The following is a 26,833-nucleotide window of genomic DNA, read 5'->3' on the forward strand; positions in this document are numbered from 1 at the left end:
TGCTGTCTCATTATTTCATAAAGCAAGTTGAAAATGGACAGGGTCTTTTATACTTGACCCAAGCTTGGTGCATCCATCAGTTAGAGCTAGGGTGCTTTTCAAGGTAAGAAAGGTACCAGGTGACTTAGCTAGGGCGTAAAAGGAGTCAGTTAGAAATGGGCCTGTGAGCCTTTGTCAGCAGGTCCAGGGAGGAACGTTGTTCTCTGACATCTTTGTGTGAACGGCTCTTAGCAAATCAAATTCAAGTGTGAATTTCCCAGGGTCTGATCCTAAGTTGGGATCTGGGCTCGAGGAGGAGAGGCAGTGGGCTTAGCTTGAATGAGGGTTTGCGTTTCTGCCCAGCATGGCCATGTCTTTGTGTTGATGTGGAAGGAGCAGAGGAAGATGCATTACCGTTCACTCACAGGGAATTACGTTGATTGATTAATGTTGAACCAGCCTTGCCCAGAATAAATCTCACTTGCTCATGGTATATCATTCTTTTCTTAAATGTAAGTTTTTGGTTTTAATTGACAATAATTGTGTACACTTATGTGGTACACTATGATGGTTTGATACATGTTTGATACATTTTGGAATAATGATATCAAGCTATCACATCCATCACTTCACACACATCTTTTTGTAATGAGAAAGTATAACTTCTATTCTTTTAGCAGTTTTGAAATACATAATACAATGTTAATAGCTATGATCATCATGCTGTACAGTAGGTCTTGAAAACTTATTCCTCTTAATTGAAACTTCATGCCTTGAACAGTGTCTCTACATCCCTCCTCCCTAGGTAACTTACCTTTCTACTCTCTGCTTTATGAGTTCATCTCTTTTATTTGTGTTGGTTTTTTTTAACATTTTTTTTTTTTAGTTGTTGATAGAACTTTTCGAACCCAGTGCCTCACACATACTAGGCAAGTGCTCCACCACTGAGCCACAAGCGCAGCCCCTGTGTTTGGTTTTTGGGTACTGGAGATTGAGCCAAGGGGCACATATCCACTGAGTCACATCCCCAGATCATTTTTATTTTGAGATAAGGTCTCACTAAGTTGATCAGGAGCTCACTAAGATACCGAGGCTTGTTTTGAATTTGTGATCCTCCTTCCTTGGCCTCCTGAGCTGCTGGGATTAGACATGCACCACTGTGCCTGGCAGTTCATCACATGTAAGTGAGATTATATGGTGTTTTTTGTGCCCAGCTTATTTCCTTCAGCATAATGTCCTCCAGGTCTCTACATGTATGCATATGATTGCAGAGACAGAATTTTTTTTAAGGCTGGATAATAGTCCATCGTGAACATATACCACATTTTCTTTATCCATTCATCTACTGATTACACTTAAGTTGATTTGAATCTTGATTATTGTGCATATGCTGCAATGAACATGAGAACACGGATATATTTTCCAACATACTGAATTCAGTTCTTTTGGTTATGTGCCCAGAAGTGGGATTGTGGGTTCTATTTTTTAGTTTTTTGAGGCACCTCCATCCTGTTCTTCATAATGGCTATATTAATTTACATTCTCACATGGTGTGTCATTTGTTTTAGTCATTGCTGGGTTCAATTTGCTTATGTTTTGTTGAGAATTTGTTTGCATCCAAACTCATAAGAGATGTTATCTATAGGGATTTGTTTGTTTGTTTGTTTGTTTTTGGTACTATCTTTTTTTTTTTTTTTTTACTTTAATATCAAGCACTGGCTGCATAAAATGAGTTGGGAAACTTCCTTGTCTTTTCCGGAAGAGATTACACATATTAATTTTTCTTAATTGTTTCTTAATTTATCTTGTTTGGTAGGCTTCTGCAGTGAAACCCCATGGCCCTGGAGAATTATTTTTTGGAAACTTTTAAATTAAAAACTCAACTTCTTTAATGACTATAGAACTATTCAGCTTGTCTGTTTCATTTTGATTAAATTTGAATGATTTGTGGTTATTGACAAATTGGTTCATTTCTTCTAAGGTATTGAATTTATGAGTATAATGTTGCTGGTAGTACTCCTTTTTATCCATTTAATGGATATATGGTCTGTAGTGATATCCTTAGTTTTGTTCCTGAAATTGGTGATTTTTGTCTGTTTTTTTTTGTTTTGTTGGGGGTTTTTTTTGTTATATTGCTAGAAATTTATCAATTTTATTGATTTTTTTAGAATAACAACTGCATTAGTCAGCTTACATTACTGTAACAAAATACCCAAGATTACCAACTTAAAAAGAGGAAAGGTTTATTTTATTTATTTATTTTTTTTTATCTTTTATTGATTTTAAGGAAAGGTTTATTTTAGCTCACAGTTTTGGAGGTTTCAGACCACAGTTGATGGGTGCTATTGCTTTTGGTCCTATGGCAAGGTAGCATATCACAACAAGAGCATATAGCAGAGGAGGTCCATTCACTTCATAGTGGTTGAGTGCAAAAAAGAGGAAGAGCAAGGTGTAGGGTCCTGATACTCCCATATGAGGCCACCTCCAGTGACCAGAAGACCTCCCACTTGGCCTCACCTCTTAAAGGTTCCACCACCTTCCAATAGCAGCAAATTGTGGACTAAGTTTTTACCACATGGGCCTTTGGGGATCATTTAAGATCCAAAGTACAGCAAAAATCTTTTTTATTTCATTGATTTTTTCTCACTTTTTCCCCTCTGTTTTAAATCTCAGGGACTAACTTAGGGCATATTTGAATCCTGGCAGTCAAGCATCAAACAGAAATTTCAAGGAAGACAGGGGTGGGAGGGAGGACTTCCCATTGTCACATCCATGTGGGGGATCATGAAAGTGACACCAAATTGCAGCATCATCTCTAGATCAGAAATAGATGAATAAGAAGCATTATCCTACTATCCTATCTGGTCTTTGTGCATCCTAGGCTATGATATACTGACTTGCCATCACCCATTCACTATCCATCCCTATCCACACAGCCCTGTAAGCACCTCAGATCTTCTGGAGTAAAATGAGCACCCAGTGTCCAAGGGAATGAAGGATGTAGGGTCTGTTGTATTGTCTCATAGGTTTTTGGTCCCTTTTCTCCTCTTTAGTTTGTCATCAGATTTGAGATAGGGCATCCCTTTGCACACTGGGAAATGCCAGCTAGGCATGTCTGAGTATTGTCTAGTAGCACTTATTCCCCTGAAAAAGTCAGAGTCACTAGGTCATAAGGTCCTGCTGGTCAGGAGTACAATTTCAAGTTCATATTCCTAAGACATTAACACAGTGAGGGAAATTGTGTTGTGATGAAAAACCTGGATAAAAGCTGAGTTGTCTATAAAGTCTTACCCTGTTGGGATGGATAGGTGGAGGAACAGGAACAGGTGAACAGGAGACAAACACATACAGATTTATTATCATGCACAGGAAAATCACAGGACAGTGTGTGCCCAATAATTCCATGAGGTTAGGATGCTTAATACCCTTCTTCACAGGAGAGTGGGAAAAGGGGGAATATGGGCCATTTTTGAGGTACAGTAAGTGATTTGTAGAGGAATGAATGGCCTGGGAGACAAATAGTGATCTGTAAACAATCCTCTTTGAAAGCTGACTAGGCACAGGAGACAGATAATAGCTTGTGACAGTCTCTCCAGGTGCAGTCTCTCCATCTTTGTTCCTGTGATGAGTCTAGTTAATGAAAAAATGTGTGTGGGCTGCAGGGAAGAGGGGCTATTGACCAAAGGCAGTTGTTTTCTTCTTTAGCAAGCCCAGTTTTCAGGCAGATAAGGGAATATCAGAGTGAAGCCTCTTCTGACATCTACTGATATCCAGGACCAATACCAGGGTAGCATATTGTGAGATGTTCCCTGTGCCCCTTTATCCCTGAGCTGCAGAAATTCAGTTCTTAGCTTTTTGACCTGCCAGGGAGGGTGCAGTCTGCACTACCTGGATAAGACTCCTAGAGATTCAAGAATTTTGTCAGTGAGTTTCATTTCAGACACAAATGTCAAAGTTGAAGGAATTATTCCAGTTTAATAAAGTATGCCTCTAGGGTCATGTAGTCATATTGGCAGATGAAGCTTCTCTGGAAACTTCTTCATGGGCTTCTGTTGAATATCATTGATGTGATGTTGCAGAAACTAGGAGTCAGCACAGGACACCATGGAGAATCATCTGCTCATCATGGTCACCTCAGTCTGTGTAGTGTTTCAAAATTTGAAAAGTACTTTCCTTTTCATTTCACATGATTTCCAGATATTTTAAAATTAGCTCTTAACAAAGAGAGAGACATTGTTATTTTTTCCTTTACATATTTATTTATAAAAAATAAAATCACAGGAACAAAGATGCCTAAGAAGTTAAGTGCCTTGATCTGCTCTCCACAGCCTGGTAGGGAATTCAGACCTGTTCTGCTGCATGTCTGCATTCATGAAGTCAGGATGATAACAAGCCTGTTTTTTATGGGGGAAATGATGAGGATTAGGGAGGTTGTGTGTACAAAGACTTCAGCCCAATGCCAGGCACAACATTTATAATAATGTTGTTTTTTGAACGCATTATTCTTTTTTGTATGCAACAGCCATCACCAGTAGCACTCTGAGCTGAAGTACTTTTTTTTCTTTTTTTTTATTCGTTTTTCACAACATTACAAAGCTCTTGACATATCATATTTCATACATTAGATTGAAGTGTGTTATGAACTCCCAATTTTTATCCCAAATGCAGATTGCAGAATCTCGTCGGTTACACATCCACAATTTTACATAATGCCCTATTAGTAACTGTTGTATTCTGCTACCTTTCCTATCCCCTACTATCCCCCCTCCCCTTCCCTCACTGAAGTACTTTTTTAGTTGTAGATGGACACAATACCTTTATTTATTTATTTATTTTTATGTGGTGCTGAGAATTGAACCCAGTGCCTCACACATGCTAGGCAAGCACTCTACCACTGGACCACAACCCGAGCCCTCTTCTTTCTTTATATAAAACAATATTAGTCTGGGCTTCATTTTCTACATTCACACAAATCCCCAGAAGTTTCCTTCTCATAAACCCAGCATTCCGATCAGGAAGCTGTCTCAGTAAGCAGCCTGCATGCTCTGTCCTTTTGGACCATCTGGGTTTTACTGGACATGGGGACTTTGCCTTGGTGACAGAAGAAATAAAACCAAATTAGCTGAGCAAATAAACAGACAAAGCTTTTATGATGGCTCCTACCTGAGAAGAGACACTGCACTGACAGGATAGTGTCAGGCTGACTCTCAGGACAAAAGATAGTTAGTTTTATTCATTTGTGTGAAAGTGTGGTAGAAGCGAGCTAGAGTTTAGGAATGTTAATTGGCTGTAGGTACATTTCAAAAGGTGTTTTTTGTTTCCTGGGTGAAAACTTTAACCTTGAAGGAGTTTTCTGGTCATACTGGTGATAATTATCACATCTCATGTGGATGTGGCACCCTGTGTAAACATGTCTGTCTTGTGATGAGGATGAGTTGGGTAGCTGTTAAGAGAATACACAGGTGGAAGTGAAGAAAACAAATCATGGCAAATACGAAGTCAAGGGCCCTGAGAATCTTCTGTTTTGCTGACTCCTCAACAGTATGATCCTTTGGGTTGTTTGTCCTTGGAGAGTAACGGTGAGAGTGACCTGGTTTTAATGGTAAATCTGATTTCTAAGGCTGGTAGACCTTTGAGAGTGAGTGAAAGGGTCAGGAAGGACACATATTATGATATTAATAGCTAGCTAGTCGTGAGTTAAGGTGGGATAGTGGGGAAAAGTACACGCCATGCTTGTAGTAGCTATGAGTTGAGGCCCAGGAATGCGTTTGCCCTTTGTCCCCATGGTGGTCCCTGACTGTTTGATGGAGAGGCTTTTTCTATAAACCAACCAGGACAGGAGGCACGTGACATTTGCCAGTTACTCAGACATTTACTCTCTGGAATAACCACAGTACAAATCAAGACTTCTGCGGGGGGGGGGGGAGCAGGCAGCAGGGCAGACTAGGCTAAATCCCCTTGTTTTTTCAGACTTTGGGGTCAACAAAAGTGAGAGCAGCCTTGTGGCTTGAGGCAGCCGAGAGGCTTAACAAGAGAAAGCTTGTTCCAGGCAGCCATCTACAGGCCCTGGAAGGTGGGATGATGCTAGAAATGTTTCTTCAGAGGGAATACTTGGGGAATGCCATGGGGTGCTTTGGGCTGTGGCTCACCTGGAATGTGCCCAGTGGGAAAAAGTTGAGGCTTGAGTAAAATATTTCCGCACGGACATGGATGACATCTGTCTGTGTGCTTGGCAAGAAGAGTCATGTAGAGTGAGGGCCGGTATGTAAAGGGAAGTCAGAAGAGCCGAGAAAGACCCAAGCCCCAGCCTGTCACACCACGCCCTCAGCTGGAGCGTTTTCTAATTTTTTAAATCCAATTACAAGCTTTTGTTTCTTTAATAATATATAGAGTGAAAAAATGATGATAAAAAAAGTGGCTGAGTAAGCCTCCATGGTTGAGAGTTCTGGTTTTCTCTCTCAGAGCTGCTCTGAGCCTTACTTCCTCCCAGAAACAACCTTTGTTCCTGGTCTGTTCCTCCTTCCAGGCTCTGCAGGAGGGCTTTCCTCTGCTTCTTGCTCAACTGGCCCCTTGCATGCCCATCCTGCTTTCCTTCCTGCCCATCTGTCTGTTCCTTCTCTTCTGTGTGTCTGCCCACTGTTCCCAGTGCAGGTGCACCAGAGTTGCAACCTCCCACTTCCAATGTGTCTGAAATTACCATGCCTTCCTTTTTTCTTTCTCACCCAGGCAAAATCCACCCAGCAAAATATTTCCTAAGTTGTTTTTCTGCCTCTGCTGCATTACTTATTCCATCTCCTGAAAATACAACCCAGGAACTAATAGTCATGGGACTGTGGGAACCTAGGCACACTCACCTCTCCGTCTCCTTCACACTCTTGGGCCCATTGTTCCTTCCATCTCAAGCATTTGTCTTGCTCATCTCCCAGAGTCAGAGTAGTCAGTGTGTCTGTGGCAGCAAGTGTGTCACTAGAGGGTATCATGGGGTTTTCTTGGGTTTAACTCTTCTCGCTCTCACCTCGTGAAGTTTGCTAATGACTGCCCTGGGTCTATGATGTCTGTCTTTTTTCTTAGCTCCATTACAATAGAATCCATATGCTGCTTCTTAGCCCAGTGATGTAGCAGCATATCTTTTGGCATCATGAAGCTATTAGAGCCATCTATTCACTAGGACCAGTTGCTAGCTAACTGAAACCCATTTCCTTTTTGGATTCACACGCAGAGAGCTCCTTGAAAATGACCTGCTTTCCTCCGCTCAGTGGCATTAAGAGAAGAGAATGCTTTTTGTTGTTTGGGCAGCACTAAAAGGGCATTTCAGGGTTCCCAGAACCATGTCAGAGTCCACATTCAGGAGTCAGGGATTGTCCAGTGTTCAACACTAATACTGGGAGAGGCTTCATTAAATAGAGAGGTCATTCATAGACGAATGTAATCTGGCATCCTGAAAAGCTCAATGAAATACTTCACAAACTGAGTACTGCCAATGACATATTAAGAGGATATCCACCATGATCAGGTAGTGTTTTTCCTAGGAATGCAAGGATAGTTCAACATACACAAATCTATAAATATGATAACATCACATTAAGAACATGAAGCATAAACCCATGTGATATCTCAGTAGATACCAAAAAAAAAAGCACTTGGCAAAATTCAACATCCCTCCATGATAAAAACTTTAAATGAGTTATATATGGAAGAAATGTGTTCTAATGCAAGAAAGGTCACATATGACAAAACCACAACTAACATAATAACTTATATATCATATGTCAACTCAAATCTCCACTGAGTAATTATGAAAGAAGGGGCAGGCAGAGACAAGGCTTGTGCTGTGCCCTGTCTTTATTTTGTGGGGAAGGAGTCGGGGCTTATACATTTTGATTCAAATCTCTTTGTAAAAAGTTTTATTCCCAAAGGACACCTCAGTTAAAGTACAGATTAAGCATCCCAATCTAAAATTCAAAGTGCTACAAAATCTGAAACTTTTTGAGAGTCGAGTTCAAAATGTTTCAGATTTCATTTTGGCTTTTGGATTTCTGGGTTAGGCATGCTCAGCTGCTAAAGTCTGTGCAAATACTCCAAAATCTGAAAACCTCTGAAATCTAAAGTACTTCTGGTCCTCAGCATTTTGGATAAGGGATACTCAGTCTAAACCACTACCTTTGCTGAAAGGTAGTAAACTTACTCACATTCATGAAAAAGAGTGGATTATTTTTGTTGTTGTGTTTGCTTTTAAGGTCAAGGCCTTGCTTCACTTTCTTTCAGACTCTGCAATGCTGCTGTTTTTCTCCCTGGAAGCATTGTCATACACATAGCATACAGAGAAAAAAGAACACCAGAAAATTATCACTGGAGCCCAAAGAGCTCGGAACACCCCTTTTACTGGGACAAAGGCTTTCTTTTCTTTCTCTTCCATTTTTTTGGTCTGTTCCCATTTTAAAATTTTGAAGGAAGTTTAAAAAGTAAAATACTTATGTTTGCCCTTCCCCAAATCAAATGGCTTTCCTCTGAGTTTTTGTCTAATTTTTATTATGAACACTTAGTTTTCATTCATTTGTAGTGGTTTCATGATATGTAATTTATTTTAAAAAATTATTTTTGGGGGCTTGTTTTGAGGTGGCTTCAGGTTTTCTGTGATGATAGTTCTGCCATGACCTCTGCATACGTAGGCTGTTTCCTCTGAAGTCTTTTCATGGAATAGTTCCCAGGGGACAGCTTGGCCTATCAGAGAGTAGCATTTTTATGACTTGATAGATGTGGCCAAAATGCCTCCTGGAAGGTGAAACCTGCCTCTTCTGCCACCCACAGGGTGGGTGGGCAGCTCAACCAGAAGGGTCTACTTTGTGTTTCTTACCTTCTTTCTCCTGAGCGCTGGTCTGACTCCTGAGCGTCCTCTCGGAAGGCTCTTGACAGGATGAGTGTTTTATGAGCATGATTCAGTGCCCTGTTGCATCACTTAAATGTGGTGTTCAATCAACTCTTCTAGAGTTAGCAGAATCTTCCCGAGTCATTCTGTTGGAATGTCTGTGTCCTGCTTCCAAGAAAACTTGTAGGTATTGGCAAGAGGCCGGCTGCTCACAAACCTGACCACAAGCCTGTGAGTAACAGTGGGGTAGCACTTAGCCATCTTTTATTTTCTCCTTATTAAGATCTATTTGCCTCATCTTCTCCCTGGTAGAGGCGTGGGTGGGGATGGCTAGGTCAGGTCTTTATTGCTCAAAGCCAGTTGCATATTGCATGGCAGGGAAGCAATGTGTGGCAAAGAGAATAGAAAACAAAAATATGTAAGACTATATCAGTGGAGGGAACTAACTCATGGTTCTTGGTCATTTCCCATGAGAACCTCATGAATAATTGTGATAGTTCTCAATTTAAACTTCCAGATCTTGAATTCTCTTCCTCTCTAGACTGTTTTCAAGACCTCCAATCATGGGATGTTTCCAAAAGGGACAGTCCAGAACCCTTGGCTCATGTCATGAGTTTTTCTACACCAGTAACTATTCTCATCTGGCTGACCCTTGAACATTCTGGAGACAGGAAGATTGTCCAAGTTTCCATCTATTCCAACCTTGCTTTCAGTGGAGATTGAGGTGGACCCTATGTAATCCCTTCTCCTTGGACTCTGACCTTGGGTGATACAAAATAAGCCCAGTGCTTCTTTCCTGTCCGCCTTAGGTGACTGAATATGGCAGAGTGAGTCCCCTCCATCTCACTGTTGTATTTCACTATCTAAAACTAACCTGAAATAAATCCTTTAGTGACTCTTCACTTTTCTCAGTTAAGGTGATGACTGAGGAGGGTTGGAAGGACTAGTTGGTTCCTGACCCACATTCCCAGGTAGCTCTCTGTTCCTAGTGGTGAGGCTGGTGGTAAAGTTAAAGGAGTATTTGCACAGAAAAGCTTGACAATACAGGAACCAGTGTGTGGAAACAGAGCAAACAAAACACAAGATCAACAACTGGGAATTAGGCAAGGGAAGAGGCATGAAGAAAAATGAGAAAAGCCAATAAAAATGAAGGCATGCAAAATACACATGGATTAAATTTTTTAAAAAAAACTAGATATAAGGATGGGATGTTTAGAGAGAAGGAAAAAGAATTCCATGTAGCTGGCAGGCCCATAGAGGCAATAGTCACAGGGAATTCATTTATCAAATACTTCAAGTACACCTCAGCCATGCGAGACCCCACCTGTCTTCCCCGTCTTCTGGATCTATCAAAGGACCATATCATGCATCAGGACATCTAAACCTTTTGCCTATTGCTAATAATTTGATATGTCTTTCCCTTTCCTCTCCCCCCACCCCACACAACAAATGAAAGCACTAGATCCTAGATACCTGAAAGTGAGGATCATGCTTTGAATTATGGTCCCCCAAGAGGGTGGGCTTGGCTAGTCAAGAGCACCCAATTGTTTAAACAAAGTTTAGGTGTGGCTGTACAGGATTTTGTAGATTAATTGATTTTGAGCAAGGAGATTATCCTCTATAATCTGGGTGGGCTATATCCAATCTGTTGAAAGCCCTTAAAAGCAGAACTGAGATTCCCTGAGAAAGAAGAAATTCCACCTGTGGACTGCAAGGTTAACTCCTGCCCCACAGTAGCCAGTCTGGCCTTCTGATGGTTTGTCCTATGGATTTCAGACTCACTGGCCTCACGATCACATAAACTAATTCCTTGAAGTAAATCAATCAAAATCTCTCCCCCTCTCCCTCCCTCCCTCCCTCTCTCTCTCTCTCTCTCTCTTTACTCCCATAATACATACATTCATAGGTCTCTCTGTATCTGTGGGTTCTGCATTTGTAGATTCAATTTGTAGGTTGAAAATATTCAGAAAAAAATGGCATCTGTACTGAGTATGTATAGACTTTTTTCCTGTTATTATTCCCTAAACAATGCAGTATAGCAACTATTTGCATAGCATTTACACTATATTAGTTATTTAGAGGTAATATAAAGTATATAGTCATCTAGAGGTAGTATAAAGTATATAGGAGGATATGTGTAGATTTTCTGGAAACACTATACCACTTTATTTAAGGAACTTTAGCATCTATGAAACTTGGTATCTCAGATGGAAGGGCTGTCCTAGAACCAATCTCCCACAGATGCCAAGAGATGATTTTGTGTGTGTGTGTGTGTGTGTGTGTGTGTGTGTGCGCGCGCACATGTATGTCTCCTACCAATTCTGTCTCTCTGGTAGAATCCTGACACATTTCTAAATTTTAATTATACTTAAAATATGTACCATAGCAATCAAGAACTTCATTTGGTATCATGTGTTTTTTATTTTTTTTTCCTTCATGGTGATTATCTTGTTACCCTCCCACACAAGCCTGGGCATTATTCCCAGCACACCAGGTATAAAACCTGTGCCTGGGCCATGTATATATGTCAGTTGATCGTGGTAAATCTCAGATTTTAACTAAAGAAAGTAGAGGCGAGAAGTATTTCAATAAATGGAATTCCTTTCCACTCCGTCTGGGTCCTACTCGCCTGTGATTCTCAGCACATGGTTATAAAAGCCAGGTTTTGAACAGTGATCTTCCTGTTCAATTTTCTGCATGAGTTTTTTGGAATCTTTTAACCACTTGGGGCTCTTCCTTTGTACATGTGACTTGAGAATTTTACCATAAAATGAAGGAAGTACTGATAGATGTTAAAACTGACCTGGGGTCAGGTTCCATTATCCAAACAAAAGTGCTGTGCTCCATCTATTTTCCAGGAATCATGTGTCAGTTCAGTGTTTTCAGCATAAGCACTTGTTTCTGCCTATTCTGCACCATGGTTACTTATTGTAATTGTTATGATAATTTCAGGTCACAAATGTCACAAGGCTTTGGGTGGAATTGAACTCAAAAGAGCGAAACTGAGCTGAACTGAAACATATCCTAAATATGAAACCTGTAGTTTAATGCTGAGTGCAATAGGGAGAAACTCAGATGTTTGCCTCAGCAATGTGAAATTTTAGCCGGCAAGAAATTGAATTGAATTGAATTACCTGCAATTATTTTCTTTCTCTGGATTCTGCTTCTTGGTTAAAAACAGACTTTGATAAATCGACTTTAGAAATTCCACAGGGGACACAAAGGAGTAAGGGAATGAAGATAGCTAAAGGTTCTTCACTATTCTAACTTGTTCTACTGATATATAGTGACTAATAAAAAATAGACAGCCTTACTCTAGATGAAATGGGAAGGAGAAGGGAATATTTGGGAATCAGAGGGCATGAAGTTCCCCCAAATGATGATGCTGTTCATACCATCCCTCTCAGGCTTTAGTTGGGGTACAGTAAGTTCAGATGATAGGAATCAAAATTTAACTACTCTTGTGCTGGGGGTGTAGCTCAGTGGTAGAGTGCTTGTCCATCATTCATGAGGCCCTGGATTGGATCCCCCAGTACAAATAAAACTTAACTACTCTGGTAGCTCACCTTTTGTATATTTTGAAATCCTTTAAAAATCAATTCTAAAAATACTAACCCCAATTGTAGAAGAAAAGAGCCAAGCCAAACAGCATAGCAAGCGTAGAGTGGCTTCCATATTTGCATCCTTCACAGTTTGAAGGCTAAAATGAAAACTTTAGGCTTTTTTGGAATGTTGATCTGAAAACCAAGGCTAAGGGAGGGTCTTCAGGGCCCCACCTGGATGCCTTTCACTGCATTCCCGAGCCTACAGGGTGCAGGAAAGCACAGCCAAGGCCGTCAGACAGCCTGGGGAGAGCCCCAGAGCACTCCTTCCGCCCCAGTGCTTGTCACAGGGAGGGGCAAGCAGGCAAGCAGGAGTGACAGTTCACATCAGATGAGTTACCTGATGGTTCTGGTCATTACCACAGCCACAGGCCTTCTGTGGATTACTTCCTCCTCATTGCAGCCCCTCCCTCCTTACAGCTTAGTTATTAAAAGTGAAAGGAGGTGATTCTTGTCAGCATTTGAGTGAACTGGAAAAATTACTTTGCTCTCCTTAGTGGTCCAAATGAACACATGGTAGGATGATTCAGAATGAATAGAAAACCCAATGAGATAACCATTGTTCCCTCCCAGATCAGCAGAAATTTGCAGATATGATGACATTCAGCATCGGAAAAGACACAGGGAGATGGGAACCCTTCTGACGTGGTGCCAGAGGCAGGCAGTAAACATGATGCAATGCTTTGGGGAACAGCTTAGCGTTGTCTAGTAAGGTGCAGGATGAAGAACTGCCTGCTGTAGGCTTCAGCAATTCTATTTGGACATGGGCCAGAGCCATGTATAAGAATATTCTGTACATGGCTACATACAGGAATCGTATATTAGAAACAATCCAGATGTTCACGAGCAGTAGGATGGATAAGTAAACTGATTTATTTTCTTTGTACCAGGAATTGAACTCAGGGGCACTTAACTGCTGAGCCGCATCCCCAAGACCTTTTTTATTTTAAGATAGGGTCTTAATTTGCTTAGGGCTTTGCTAAGTGGCTGAGGCTGGCTTTGAACTTGCAATCCTCCTGTCTCAGTGTCTCAAGCCACTGGGATTACAGGTGTGTGCTACTACATAGGCATAAACTGTGATTTCTGTACATCAACAAGTGTGGACAGATGACAAACTACAGCTATATAACATAGAGGTGAGTGTGTGTGTGTGTGTGTGTGTGTGTGTGTGTGTGTGTGTTTTCCCCCTCTTTCTTTCAGTATTGAGAGTAAAACCCAGGGGCGATCTCCCTCTGAGTCATATCCCTTCTTATTATTTTATTTTATCTTGAGAGGGGGTCTCAGTAAGTTGCCCAGGCTGGCCTTGAACTTGTGATTCTCCTGCCTCAGCCTCCCAAGTAGCTACGATTACAGGAGTGTGTCACCAGGCTCAACTGGTGCATCTTTTTTGATTTTGTTTTTGCAACCCAGGGCATCATGCATGCTGGGTAAGCACCTTGTCACTGAGTTATGCCTCACAGCCCTAGGTACATCTTAAAAACAATATTTAGAGATAGAAGCAAGTCACTCAAGAATGTATACCATATAATTTCATCAACTAGAAGATTTGACACAGGCAAAACACAAACTCCCCTGTTGAGGAATGTAAACATAGATGTACAATCTCGAAAACCAAGAGTGGTTATTATTAATGTTAGGATGTTTATCTCCAGGAAGGAGTGGATATGATGAACTGAGGAAGATGGGTGTGGTGGTTTAAGGGGGTTTCCTTCATACTTATTCTCTACACCATAAACTTGTGCATGTCTTTATATGTTTATGTCTTGCACATGTGCATACACATCCAACTAGATGGAAAGTGGTTCTTTGAAGTGGAGTTGCTCAGTCAGACATGGCTTGTACTTGCCCCTTGTGGGTGGCTGGGCTATGTCTTCATGTTGGTTCTTTGACTCCATTCTCTTGAACCTGTCTCACCAGAGTTCTCTCAGATGAACTGGTGGTCCAGACACCCACACAGATGTGAGATCACCTGTGTGTCTTCCTCAGCAGTGGGTATGTGGGTGGTGGTGGTAGGGTATTGCAAATCCCCCACCCATCAGCTGTCTTTGAATTCTGGGAAGTGTGAAGTCCCAGCAGCTCCCAATGACAGGGGGTGCTCCAGTCTCTGGGGCCCCAGACCTACTCAGGATGATTAGAGGGCAATGGGTGCTACTCTAGACCATGGACCACCAAGGACTACCACAAAGCCTCAGAACCTTCCCTTAAGCTGACAAAGGCTTTCTTCTCAAGTAGAACCTCAGACAACTCTTTCAGGAAAAGGCAGAGGATTACCCATAACCCACAGTGAAGGGAATGTGCCTGGTGGGCTGCTTGCCTGAACCTGTCACTGAGAGTCAGGTGTATTCTAGTGTGTGGATATGCCTCTTGGACACAGGAACCAGACCCACAGCCAAGGGCTGGCAGGGACCAGCAAAGCTGTCAGTAGAAAAGGTAGCATGGTCAGTGGCCTCTTAAGATGGCAGACCCTACAATGCTCTGTCTGTGAAAGAAACTACTCAGGAAAGAAGACCCAGAGCTGCTGATTCCATAGTAATGCTACTAATCTGACCCCTGAAGATTTAGGGGAAAATGTTAACTTCTCTCACGTTGAAATGCCCAAGGTACAAAGATTCTTGGTGGGAGTGAAAGGGCAGTGAATTGCTGGATCATGCAGATATCTATTTATGCATCCCTGCCTGGTTCCTAAAGTCATTGTAGGCAGCAGCTGTATGAAGAATGAGCCAAGAAACACACTGCTTGCTTGCACATCTAAGCTAAGCATACAACAACTTGCCTCTTGCTTTGCAATTAACATTTGCAGAAGATTCTAGGGCCCCACCTTGGTGAACAAACCCTTAGTTCTAAACTGAATTTCATCAAATAATGACATTTCTTATAAACTCATTAAAAGCAGAACAAGGCCAGACTTGCAGGCAGATAAAACCTGAAGCACCTTCCAGTTCTTTGGATGGCACTTACCTTATTCCTCACCTCCTAGGCAAATATCCAGAAAGTCCGTCTTGCCCTTCTCCTCTGATACTTGGTCCTCATTCTTCCCTTGCCCTTCACCCTCTCCCATCTCTAAAGCACATGGTCCATTGGCTGTAGGGTGTGGATGATGATCATACAGATTTTTTGATTGCTGGTATGGAATAGGTGAATGGGTATTTCAGGATGTGTGTGTGTGTGTGTGTGTGTGTGTATATCCTTTCCAGAGAACTCATCCCTGTGCTGTCCCCTTTTCCCCATGTAGGATGGAGTAGTGACTCCCTGCGACCTGGACCTTGTCATGTCAGATGGGCTGGGCATGCGATATGCATTCATTGGACCCTTGGAAACCATGCACCTCAATGCAGAAGGTATGCATCCAGGTCTAGGATGGGAATTTTGTGCTGTTGAGTATTTCCATGGGTTTTATGAACAGTTGAATTTTGCTGCTTCTCTTCCTCTTCCTCCTCCTCCCAAACCCCTGCTCCCAACAATTGAATAGAAACAGCGGCATCTGTGGGAGACAATGACCATTCCTGGTAATTCACAGATCTGGGCTGGGACAGGGAGCACTATGCACTGAGATGTAAATCCACATGAAATCTGGCTTTGAGTGGTGAAGACCACTTGGGTGGAAACTAAAAGTAAGAGAGGGACATGATGTGATAGGGACTTTGCTATGGAAGAAAAAGTGGTATTTTTCTAAAGTGATAGAATTTTTTACAAAGACAAGAAAAAAATGGTGAAAAAGATGAAAAAATAGGAGTACAAACTTAACCCAGAGGAGCCTCTACTAAAGGTGTCTTCTGCCTAAACATGGGGCGGGGGGGCTACAAGTGTACTTCCCTTCCAGAAGGCTTCAAAGCCATGAGGCTTCCATAGGGCAGGACCTGGGATAGGCATATAGAAAACGGCAGGCCAGATGTCTGCCCTGAAGCTGACTTCAGAACCCTGGGGGCGGGTGGGGGGAGTCCTTACAGCTTGTGATCTGGTAACTCTACAAGAACTTAAGAAGGACAAGAATGAATTCTATCAACCATATTTTAAAACAACCAATAAAACCTATATGGCATTTAAACAACCAATAAAACCTATATGAAATTAAAATTCATTTTAAAAAGCTACTTATCAAATCTGAAAATAAGCCACCTAGATGTTGTGGCTATCTCTTGGTATTAAAATGATAAGTAACTTTTATTTTTGCTTTTCTTGTGTTGTCATAAATTTATACAATAGCTATGTATGACTTCAGCAGAGAGAGGGAATATTGTATGCCGCTTCATGGTCTAGATTTAGCAAAGGACGTTGAGAAACTGGGGCTTGTCCAGGAAAAGGTGACCAGAGCTGTTGTGCTGTTGAGTATTTCCATGTTCCTGTCTTTTGAAGGGGTAGAATCAGAATAAAAGACTAGAAATAGCAGGCAGTCAGATTTGAGCTTCCCACCTTGTACTGGCAGTAACTGGAACCAGCATCCTTGCAGGGACTATGCTGAGTGGGTGAGTTGAGAATTCATGTTTAAATACTGGGAGGACATTCCTGCAGTGAAGTGGGAAGTTCGAGTCGGTGACCTCTTAGAGTCTGTTTGACTTCAGTTCTATAATCACATGATGCTTTGCAATAGTTCAGTCAATTTTCACTACAGTAGTGATGGAATATACTTTCCTAAATAATTCAAGGCATCTTTACAGGACATATTCTTGTATATAGCAGATGCACATGTGTTTTTGTGAGTGGCCTGGCCATGTGTAGCATGCAAAATGCAGTCCAATAGCTTCCTTAAAGTCAAGCATTGCTAAGAGCATCTGAAGGAAAAAGGGACCTTCCTAGCCATTGGCATGCCAATTTTGTAAAAGGATAACCATTGAACATAGGGAGATAATGTAAGGAATGATATCTTTATATAAGGGAAATAAGTGCAATAATTTTGAAGTATCATTAAAATGGTCTTGGATAATTTCAAATGTTTTTTTCAACCAGACTTTGTAAGTGGTGAACATATTCAAGCATTTGAAAGATATACACACACTGCCTGATAACCACCATAATTTTCTTTCTTTTTTTTTATTGTGAAAAATAAGATAATTGAAGTATCATGAGAAATTGATAGAGAGAGAACTGAGAACAGCTTTGAGTCTCAAACAAATAGAAACAGAAGCCAATGACATTAGAAACTCAAGAATCAAGTGGGGTGGCAGACAGGAAGGAGGCCCACAACAATTTTTCAAACAAAGCCGATATGATAAGAAGACCTAATTGGCTTAATATGATAATGGGAGACGGATGTAGTTTTCAACTTCAGAGCATTCCAAAGCCCAGAGTTAGACAGTTATAAGATCTGGCTGGGAACCAATGGAAATGTTCATTATTCTTCATAGTGTCACCCAGAATATATCAAGATTGGAATGGGGAGGCTTTTTCTGTTTTTTGCTGATATTGTTTTCATAAAGCTAAGCATCTCAGGTTAACGGGAGTTCTTAGTTTTAAAAGCTACCATTTATCTATAACTAGTGAAAATATTTTAGGGATTTGTTTTTAATCTAATAAAATAGTACTTGAAAAACAGGAGGGCAGCATGCTTACTCTGCCTTTTTGGCTACTTTTTAAAAGCATCACCCATGAAGTTGATGAGCTTTCAGAATAGTGGCTGTGGCCTGTGGAGTCAGTTGGCTGGGTGCTACATTGGCTTTCCCACTTTCTATCTGTGTAATACTGGGTAAGTCAACAAATTCAGTGCACCTCAGTCTTCCCACCTATAAAATGGAACTGACAACAGTAAGGAATTCCCAGGGATGGGTAACCAGATGAGCCTGGTGTTGTGGTGCAAGCCTGTAAGGCCAATGATTCAGAAGGCTGAAGCAGGAGTATCTTAAGTTGAGGCCAGCCTCAGCAATTTAGTTAGACCCTCAGCAATTTAGTTAGACCCTGTTTCAAAAAATAAAAAGGGCTGGGGAAGTAGCTCAGGGGTTTAATCCCTAATACCAAAAGAGAAAGAGGAAGAAGGAAGAAGATGATGAAGAAGGAGGGGGAAGGGAGGGAGAAGAAGAGGGAAACGGGGAGGAAGGGGAAGAAAGAAGATGAAGAAATAAAGGAAATTAGAAACACTTAGCTGAGTGGTTGGCACAGATTAGGTCCTTAACAAATGTTGTCTTCATACAGTTTTGTCTTGTTTACTTAATTTATTGGTCTTCCACTATTTTTGTTTTTAGTTGTTTTTTTCATCCTCCTGAAAATATTTACACAAGCATAAGAGAGAAATACAGAATAAATATGGCTTAGAACTTTTTTTTTTTCCTGTGGAAGAGAGAAATCTCAGAAACAGGTGCCTGGTTTAAATGTCTGGTTTGTTTCTTGGCTGAGTTTTACAGTCCCACTTTGTCTCTGTTGGCTGTTTGGGTCATCCTTGTGTTTTCTTCTTTCTGTGAAAGGACAGTATCTCAGGATTTGGTAGTCCCTGGAGTTTACCTCCAGGGTAAGTAAGTGATTGTTTACCATCTTGCCTCATAAATAAATTTCCTCTTTTGTGTAGACACCTATCTTTTTTCTTCTTCTTTTTTTTAAAATACAATAATCCTGTTTTAAAAATTTTTTTTAGTTGTCGATGGACACAGTATCCTTATTTTATTAATTTATGTGGTGCTGAGGATCAAACTCAGTGCCCCATGCATGCGAAGCAAGCACTCTACCACTGAGCCACAACCCCAGCCCCTCTTTTTTTTTTTTTTTTTTGAGTGGAGGAGGCGTGCCTGGTGGGTTTGCTCCATTTATGTGGAGCTATCATTTACCAATACAAACAGCTGAGCTGATGGGGACCACAGGGGCTTGGTGACACTAAATGGGCCTCAGGTTGGTTCTGCCTCCCTGATCTGGGGTGAGTCCTCACTCAGGTTTGGTAATTTGATCCTGAGAGGAGACATTAGATAATATCACTTGGTGTTTTCGGGCCCTTTTTGATCTGCTTTAATAAGCTCTGTGAAATTCTGTCTCTTAAAAAACAGGTGAATTTACGTAGGTGTGGATTCATAAACTGGGTGAAAATCAGACTCCTCCAGTGAGGGTAGTAATTGAGCGGTCTCCAAGAAACTGAACACCCAGAGCTGCATATTTGGCTGCCCAGTATATGTCAGCTGTGTGTAGCTATGTCCCAGATCTTATTCCAGGGCCCACTCCTGCCCCTTAAAGACAAGCAGAAAGGCTTCCTGCCTGGGCAGCTCCAGGTAGTTGGTTCAGAATAACCCACAACCTCGCCCTAGGAACCTAACAGCTGAAGAATCCCAAGTTCACATGAAAAGCTAAATTGAATCTAATGTGAATCAATTATTTTTTCTTTTTTTTTCCTCTTTTTCTGAATAAGAAATTTGGTTCAAAGGTCTTTGAAAAGCTAAGTTCTCCAAGGATTTTGGAAGATCGGAGCTCAAGAGAACAAAGGATGTGGAAGCATAGGAAGAAAAATATAGGCGAAGGCTAGATTAAGTAGGAATAGAAGGTGAGGATGAAATAGTGGGATGACTTGTACACTGCTGGTGGGGCTGCAAAATGGTGAGGCCAATTTGGAAAGCAGTATGGAGATTCCTGGGAAAGCTGGGAATGGATCCACCATTTGACCCAGCTATCGCACTTCTCGGACTATTCCCTGAGGACCTTAAAAGAGCGCACTATAGGGATACTGCTGCATCAATGATTATAGCGGCACAATTCACAATAGCTAGACTGTGGAACCAACCTAGATGCTCCTCAATAGATGAATGGATAAAAAAAATGTGGCATCTATACACAATGGAGTATTATGCAGCACTAAGAAATGACAAAATCATAGAATTTGCAGGGAAATGGATGGCATTAGAGCAGATTATGCTAAGCGAAGCTAGCCAAGCCCTAAAAAACAAATGCCAAATGTCTGCTTTGATATAAAGAGAGCAACTAAGAACAGAACAGGAAGGAAGAGTATGAGGAAAAGACTATAGTAAACAAAGACGAATGGGGGGAGAGAAACGGAGAGAGAAGGGAAAGCATACGGAAATGGTAGGAGACCTTCAATGATACATAAAATTATAAGAGGTCATGAGGGGCAAGGGGGAGGGAAAAAAAAGGGAGAGAATTGAACAACAGCAGGGGAGGTAGAGAGGGAAGATGGGAGGGGAGGGGAGGGGAGGGGGGATAGTAGGGGATAGGAAAGGTAGCAGAATACAACAGCCACTAATATGGCATTATGTAAAAATGTGAATATGTAACAGATGTGATTCTGCAATCTGTATTTGGGGTGAAAATGGGAGTTCAAAACACAATTTGAGTCAAATGTATGAAAGATGATATATCATGAGCTATGTAATGCTTTAAATAATCAATAAAAAAACAATTAGAAAATATCTAAATTTATAAATCTTGAGGGCAAAAACTCAGAAATAATCCAAATAAGGAGAAAGTCATAAGTAGAAATCTACATATTTACCATGAAATTAAATTAGTATAATAGAAATAATAAAAATACCTAGTAATAGGGAAAATGTTAATTAACTATGTTATATATACTATAATAAATTCTGCTAATATAAGCATCAATAATGGTAATTATGAAGTTTATATAGTAAGGTAAAAATATTTTTTATTAATGCAGAGTGATAAATATTAACACTTTTATGCAGAATAACTGTGATTAGGTACATTCGTGAAATAGGTACATATGCATATTGTGATGTTTTCCCCATTTATATTATGAAACACTATATTATTGAACTTATATATTGAATTAAAGAAAATTTTAAACACAGTGGGAAAAAAAAAAGAAATAGTGGGATGAAAGGGGGGTTGTGTTGTGCTTTTCTCATTTCTGATGAAATTGGCATTTTAGAGTAATTTCCACTCAATTCTCCTCTCATGGTGTACATAAGCCAAAATTTTGTTGAAAATAAGTAAAATCCCCCTTTTAGTTTTGTCTAAAGTGGAAGGAGAGATGTTGCAAACTCTAGTAACCATCATGACGTACTGGGACATTGTTGTTCATGATAGCCATGATGTGGGTCATTATGAACTCCTTGTATTGGGAGACCCAGGTGAGCCTTGACAGGGTGCTGGGTGCTCTGTGGATGAAGGAAGCGGGGGGGGGGGGGGGGCACACACACACACGTGGTACTGGCCCCTTAGTTTTGCCACAAATATGGGACTCTTCATCTCAAGAGATTGGAGTACATGTCACAGAAAGGGTTTTTATATTAGGAAGGTAGAAATTTTAATTGTTTTCATGAACAAATGGAGGGGGATTATGAATTGAATTTGTAAAGAATTTCACCATATTTCTACTTTGAAGAAATGAATGTCCCTTTAAACCTTACAAATTTTACAAAAGGCAGTGGGGGGAAGTTCTAGAAAGTCTCTGGGATATTTGAATGATTTCAGGGATAGTGAAAGGTGAACACTTTTTCAAGGAATGTAAAGTAACTCAGAGACAATATGCGGCACATGAACTGAATCTCCTGGCGTTGCTGCTCTTGTGGGAGTAGGAGATGGAGTTGATGCCTGAGAGGATCTCGGGAACTTCTGTCTTCCCTATAAGTGGGTGAATAAGCAGCCACAGCAAATTTTCTGTTAGGGTTTGGATCTTAAATGTCCCTCAGAGGCCCATGTGTGAAATGCTTGGTCACCAGCCTGTGGTGCTGATGGGAGATGGCAGAATCTTTAGGATCTGGGGCCTAGTAGAAGGAAGGGAGGTCACTGAAGGGTGTGCCCTTGAAGGGGATGTTGGGGCTCAGCCCCTGCCTCTCTCTTTGCCTCTTGGCCAGCATGGACTGCTCCAACAAACACTCTATACCATGATAACACTTTCTCACCACAGGGCCAAATCAGCAGAGCCAAATGGCCATGTACTGAAACCTCTAAAACTGTGAGCCAAAATAAACCTTTCCTCTTTTTTAGGTTGTTCCTCTTAGGTATTTTATCACAGTGAGAAAAGCTAATTAGCAAATCATCTCATTTAATATCTTTCCAACTTACTCAATTCTCTTGTTCCTGATTTGTGTTTAGATTTTATCATCTTTTGTTTGAATAAATAAATAGAAAAAGTAAAGTAAGTACTTCCTTTGTGAAAGGAAATAAATATATAGCTTGTTTTCTGGTCTCTAGAAACATTAAACTCTTGGAGATTACTGGTCAGTCCTGGAACATTTACAGAAACTTCCAGAATTCTGAATTGCCAAGTGAATACTTATGTGAAATGAAATAAAACCCCTTCTTTAAAAAATTATCCATAAGTTAATGTAGTTTCTGATGTCAGAAAAGTTGGCAAGTTTGACTATTTTACCCTTCAAAACACTGTCTCTCAGGGACTTTAGCACACCGAGAGAGAAGGAAAATTATTTGAAGCAAAGAAAATGGAAACCCAGAGAATTTTGGCTTACACATCAATGCAAGTCAATCAAAATTAAATCTCAAAGAAGCTTTTTATTTGTCTTTTTTTAAAAAAAGTATATAGCGCTAATCTTTTTTTTTTTTTTTTTTAATCCTACACAGTTTTCACAGAGTAGGTGAGAGCCAGGTGTTAGGGTCTCTGCATTTTCATTTGTACCCTCATTATCTTTTTAGCCCTCATGACCCACTGCTAAGGCTTTGTGGTTTTAAAAGATGTTGGAAATGGGCCTGAGGGCTTAGTGGTTGACCTCAGGTTTAGCAGGCACAAGGCTCTGGGTTTGATGTCCAGCACCACAAAAAAGAAAAAAATAAATGGTTGAATGATGGAACAGCCAGGACTCAGAGACACCTCCGTCTTCAGGATCCTAGGCCTGACTTCTAATACCTCTTGTCTCTAAGCACATGCCATAGCAGCCCTGGGTGAGGAGGAAGCTGGTGCTGAGTGGATCAGGGCAGGTGCCATGGGTGGACCAGACTTGTGCTATCTTCTCTGTGGATGTCTGATTCTCAAATAGAGCCTTGGCTTTAGTCCACATGGACCCATAGTGATTGTGCTTGTTCTTCCTTATCCTTAAAGGATAAACCTCATCTTTGTTTCTCCACCAAAATTCTAGGGCTACATGTTAGAATCCAAGAAATTGATCAGCTTTTGGAGGGCTGGGTCAGCTGTGCCTGGGTGCTTCAGGGCTCAGGCCTACCTGACCAAAGCTTAAGCAAGTGGTAATACAACCTATCTGCATGGTACCTACCACCTCGTAAATGCTTGCTGAAGTGATAATTGAAGTGTAAGTGATAATGACTTATGACCAAGGTGAATGAGACCTTGACTTGAACTTTGACATCTTTGGTTCATAGACAATGTATTTAAGCCCTGCACATAAGTAGCCTTAAGTGATCTGTAGTTGGAAATATTTTCTGAGAAGTTAGGGCTTACTCTGATATTCAGCAAATCAGTATGAATATCAGCCAACTTAGTGTCTGTGGGATATACCAATGAAGGTGACATACCAGGCCCGAGGGACCCAGGATTTTAAGGTTCAAGAGAAAGCACAAGATAATAACTAATGGGAAGGGTCTTCCTTGCCCAGGGCTAACAGGTGATGCATCTCCTAGGTCTGTTTTTCTTTATCACCAGGGGAAGAAGAATGTAGCTAACTTGTCCCCAGGCAAAACCCTCTGACCAGGTGTTTCAGTTTGGAGTGGTAGAATATTCTTGCTGATACTATGGATCTTTTTTCATATCATTTCAGGATTTCTAAGCTACTGTGACAGGTACAGTGAAGGCATGAATCGTGTCCTGAAGACTTTTGGACCCATTCCAGAGTTTTCCAGGGCCACAGTTGAGAAAGTTCATCAGGTATGTCGACTCACTGCAGAGAAGTGGGCTGGCCTTTCCCTTCCCTCCGCCTGGGTTGGAGCTTTTAGCTGGAATCCTGGCCCTTGATTTTGTTTTTTTCCTTAATTTTAGTTGTAATACCTTTATTTTATTTATTTATTTTTATGTGGTGCTGAGGATAAACCCAGTGCCTCATGTGTGCTGGGCAAGCGCTCGACCACTGAGCCACAACCCCAGGCCCATTGGACCTTGATTAAAAAAAAAATACACACACACACACACACACACACACACACACACACGCATGAATTTAGTTGTAGATAGACATAATACCTTTATTTTATTTATTTATTTTTATGTGGTGCTGAGGATCAAACCCAGTGCCTCATTCATCCGTGCTAGATGAGTACTCTATCCCTGAACCACAACCTCCAACTCAGCCCTTGATTTTTTTTTTGTTTTTTTTAGTTGTAGATGGACACAATACCTTTATTTTATTTATTTATTTATTTTTATGTGGTGTTGAGGCTCGAACCCAATTCCTCTCACGTGCTAGGTGAATGTTCTACCGCTGAGTCACAACCCCAGCCCGCCTCACCCCCCCCCCACCCCCAGCCCTTGATTTTGATGGTTCCTTTTTCTTGACTTTGTTCATGTTGCATGCTGTCACTAGAAGACCTTAAGAGCAAGATTTGGAAAGCTTGTGTTGATGGAGGGTTTTCTATGCTTTTTGTCTTTGAAAGCAATGTATGCACAGTTTACATAAATAGGTAAAGCATTTATACTCGTGGCAAAGTATTTCCTCTTCATGCTGCATTTTTTCCTACCACTTTTCCCCTTGCCAGGCCATGCACATGAAGGTTCCTGATGACCCAGGGCACCTGGCTGCCAGAAGGCAGTGGAGGGATGACTGCCTCATGAGACTGGCCAAACTGAAGAGTCAGCTGCAGCCCCAGTAAATTTCTTGTAATCTACTGTCACTCCTCTATTAAAAGTTGTGTTCAGGAAAATTAAAAGCACTTGATCCAATTTCTCTAAAGCAATGAGAAGCCCTAAAGATCTAGCACTTACTCCTCTGCATTTAACCACAGATGGCAACAGAGGCCAAATATCTCCCATCATATGAAGACATAACCCTGGACTTGGATGTCACAATAGCTCTTTGGCTCTGAGGTGTGGGTTTCCTGCCACCTGGGCAAATAGTCTAAAGATTTTCACCTTTTCAATGCAATTATATGTGTCTATATTTTATAGCCAGTGATTGTGGTTTCCAGCTATTTTAATCTATTAAAATATTTTTGTAATCATTTTCTAATCCCTTTATGAGTGGTCTGTGGTCCTGCATTTGTGAGACAATTACCTTCATTTTGATGCTTATTCTGAATAAAAGTTTTTGATTCCATAATGACATCCTTTTTTGCATGCTTTTTCCAAGAACAACAGTGTTCAATCTTGATGCTTGGCATATTTTGGAAAAATCACAATGAATGAATAATAAATACTTTATTCTGGGTACTTTATCATTCAGTCAAAATCCACCAGTTTAGGCCAGTGTTGCCCAAAGTTGGTTCCATAGGGCCCTGTGGTTCTCTGGTCAGATACATTTGAGAAAGAATGATCGTCTAGCTCATCGGGACTCCTATTTTGGTAACAAATGAAAGGATGCAAAGGTCCAAAAAGGATGTCTGTTAATTTTAACCCATCATTCCATTATTTTCTTCAAAAGAATAAAACAGAATTGGTGCTCCAGAGGGATCACATACACAGGGGAGCTTGTCCTTGAGAGGTGTACCCTGGAAAGTTTCAAGAAGTTGGCTTGTGAGCCTGGGTTTGGGTAACAGGTAAAAGTCAGCCACCCCTCCCAGTAGAGGGAGAGGGTGGGGAAGGGCCCCAGGGCTCTGGGAGGGAAGGCAGCTCCCTGTTGCCAGAAAGGAGCTCTGGAGGGAGGCTGGCTGGACCCGATGGTGAACAACCCTAGCGGCTATGCCAGTACTTATTCATTCACCTACTCAGACCAAAACAATCTGGGTAGGGTCAGGATCCCAGCAAGTGCATTCTGTCAGCAGAAGGGACCCTACTGGAAATGGAGCTTGCTGTGGTCATGGTGAGGGCTATAAAGGCAGGGGATGGATAAAGATGCTAGCAGGGTCAGGCGCCCGTGTTGTGCCAGGTAAGAAATGAGGAAGGAAATCTGAATGTCCCAGATATTAAAACTTTACTGAAAAAAAAATAATGTGGCAAGATGTGAGGAGGATTTCAGCCTAGAGAGGGCTCCTCCTTCTCTTCATCTGATTAAGCTTCAAGCTCCCCTTCAACTCTTATGACTCAGCCCCTCATTCTTCCTGACTGCCTACTTTATGGAGCAGCAGGCAAGCCCTTGCATTTCCCTATAGCTTTTGGCTCCTGCCACCCCCCCTGGTCTTGTCTGCTGAATCACTGTGCTATTCTCAGTGCCTCTCTGATTCCGAAGGCTGTGTAGTCCCCAGATGCAGGCATGAGGCACTGATGTGAGGATGCCCTTGTGGGGCAGTGGGGCACAAGGGGAACCCCTCACATGGTCTGCCTGGCTCATAGCATCAATGAAGGACTGGCCACGGGGCTATTGGGCCCAGGTATGCAGAGGCAAGGCCCTGGGAGAGCCAGGCAGCCACAGCTAAGGAGCAGTGTGATGGTGCTTTGTGGCAA

General features: G+C 41.3%; 1 protein-coding gene across 2 annotated transcripts in view; it reads left to right on the top strand.

The window, feature by feature from the left end:
* Nucleotides 1-25,456, top strand: part of CRYL1 (crystallin lambda 1) — a 137,299-nt gene extending 111,843 nt beyond the window's left edge. For both annotated transcript variants that reach the window (XM_081280624.1, XM_081280623.1), the window contains 3 exons: nucleotides 15,680-15,785; nucleotides 24,063-24,169; nucleotides 24,994-25,456. In XM_081280624.1, the coding sequence (XP_081136750.1) occupies nucleotides 15,680-15,785; nucleotides 24,063-24,169; nucleotides 24,994-25,107 (327 nt within the window). In that variant the 3' untranslated portion in view covers nucleotides 25,108-25,456. The remainder of the gene's footprint in view (nucleotides 1-15,679; nucleotides 15,786-24,062; nucleotides 24,170-24,993) is intronic.
* Nucleotides 25,457-26,833: the final 1,377 nt, after the last annotated feature.

The sequence above is a fragment of the Spermophilus citellus genome (assembly GCF_964194105.1).
Source record: "Spermophilus citellus genome assembly, chromosome: 1".
NCBI classification, from domain to species: Eukaryota; Metazoa; Chordata; class Mammalia; order Rodentia; family Sciuridae; genus Spermophilus; species Spermophilus citellus.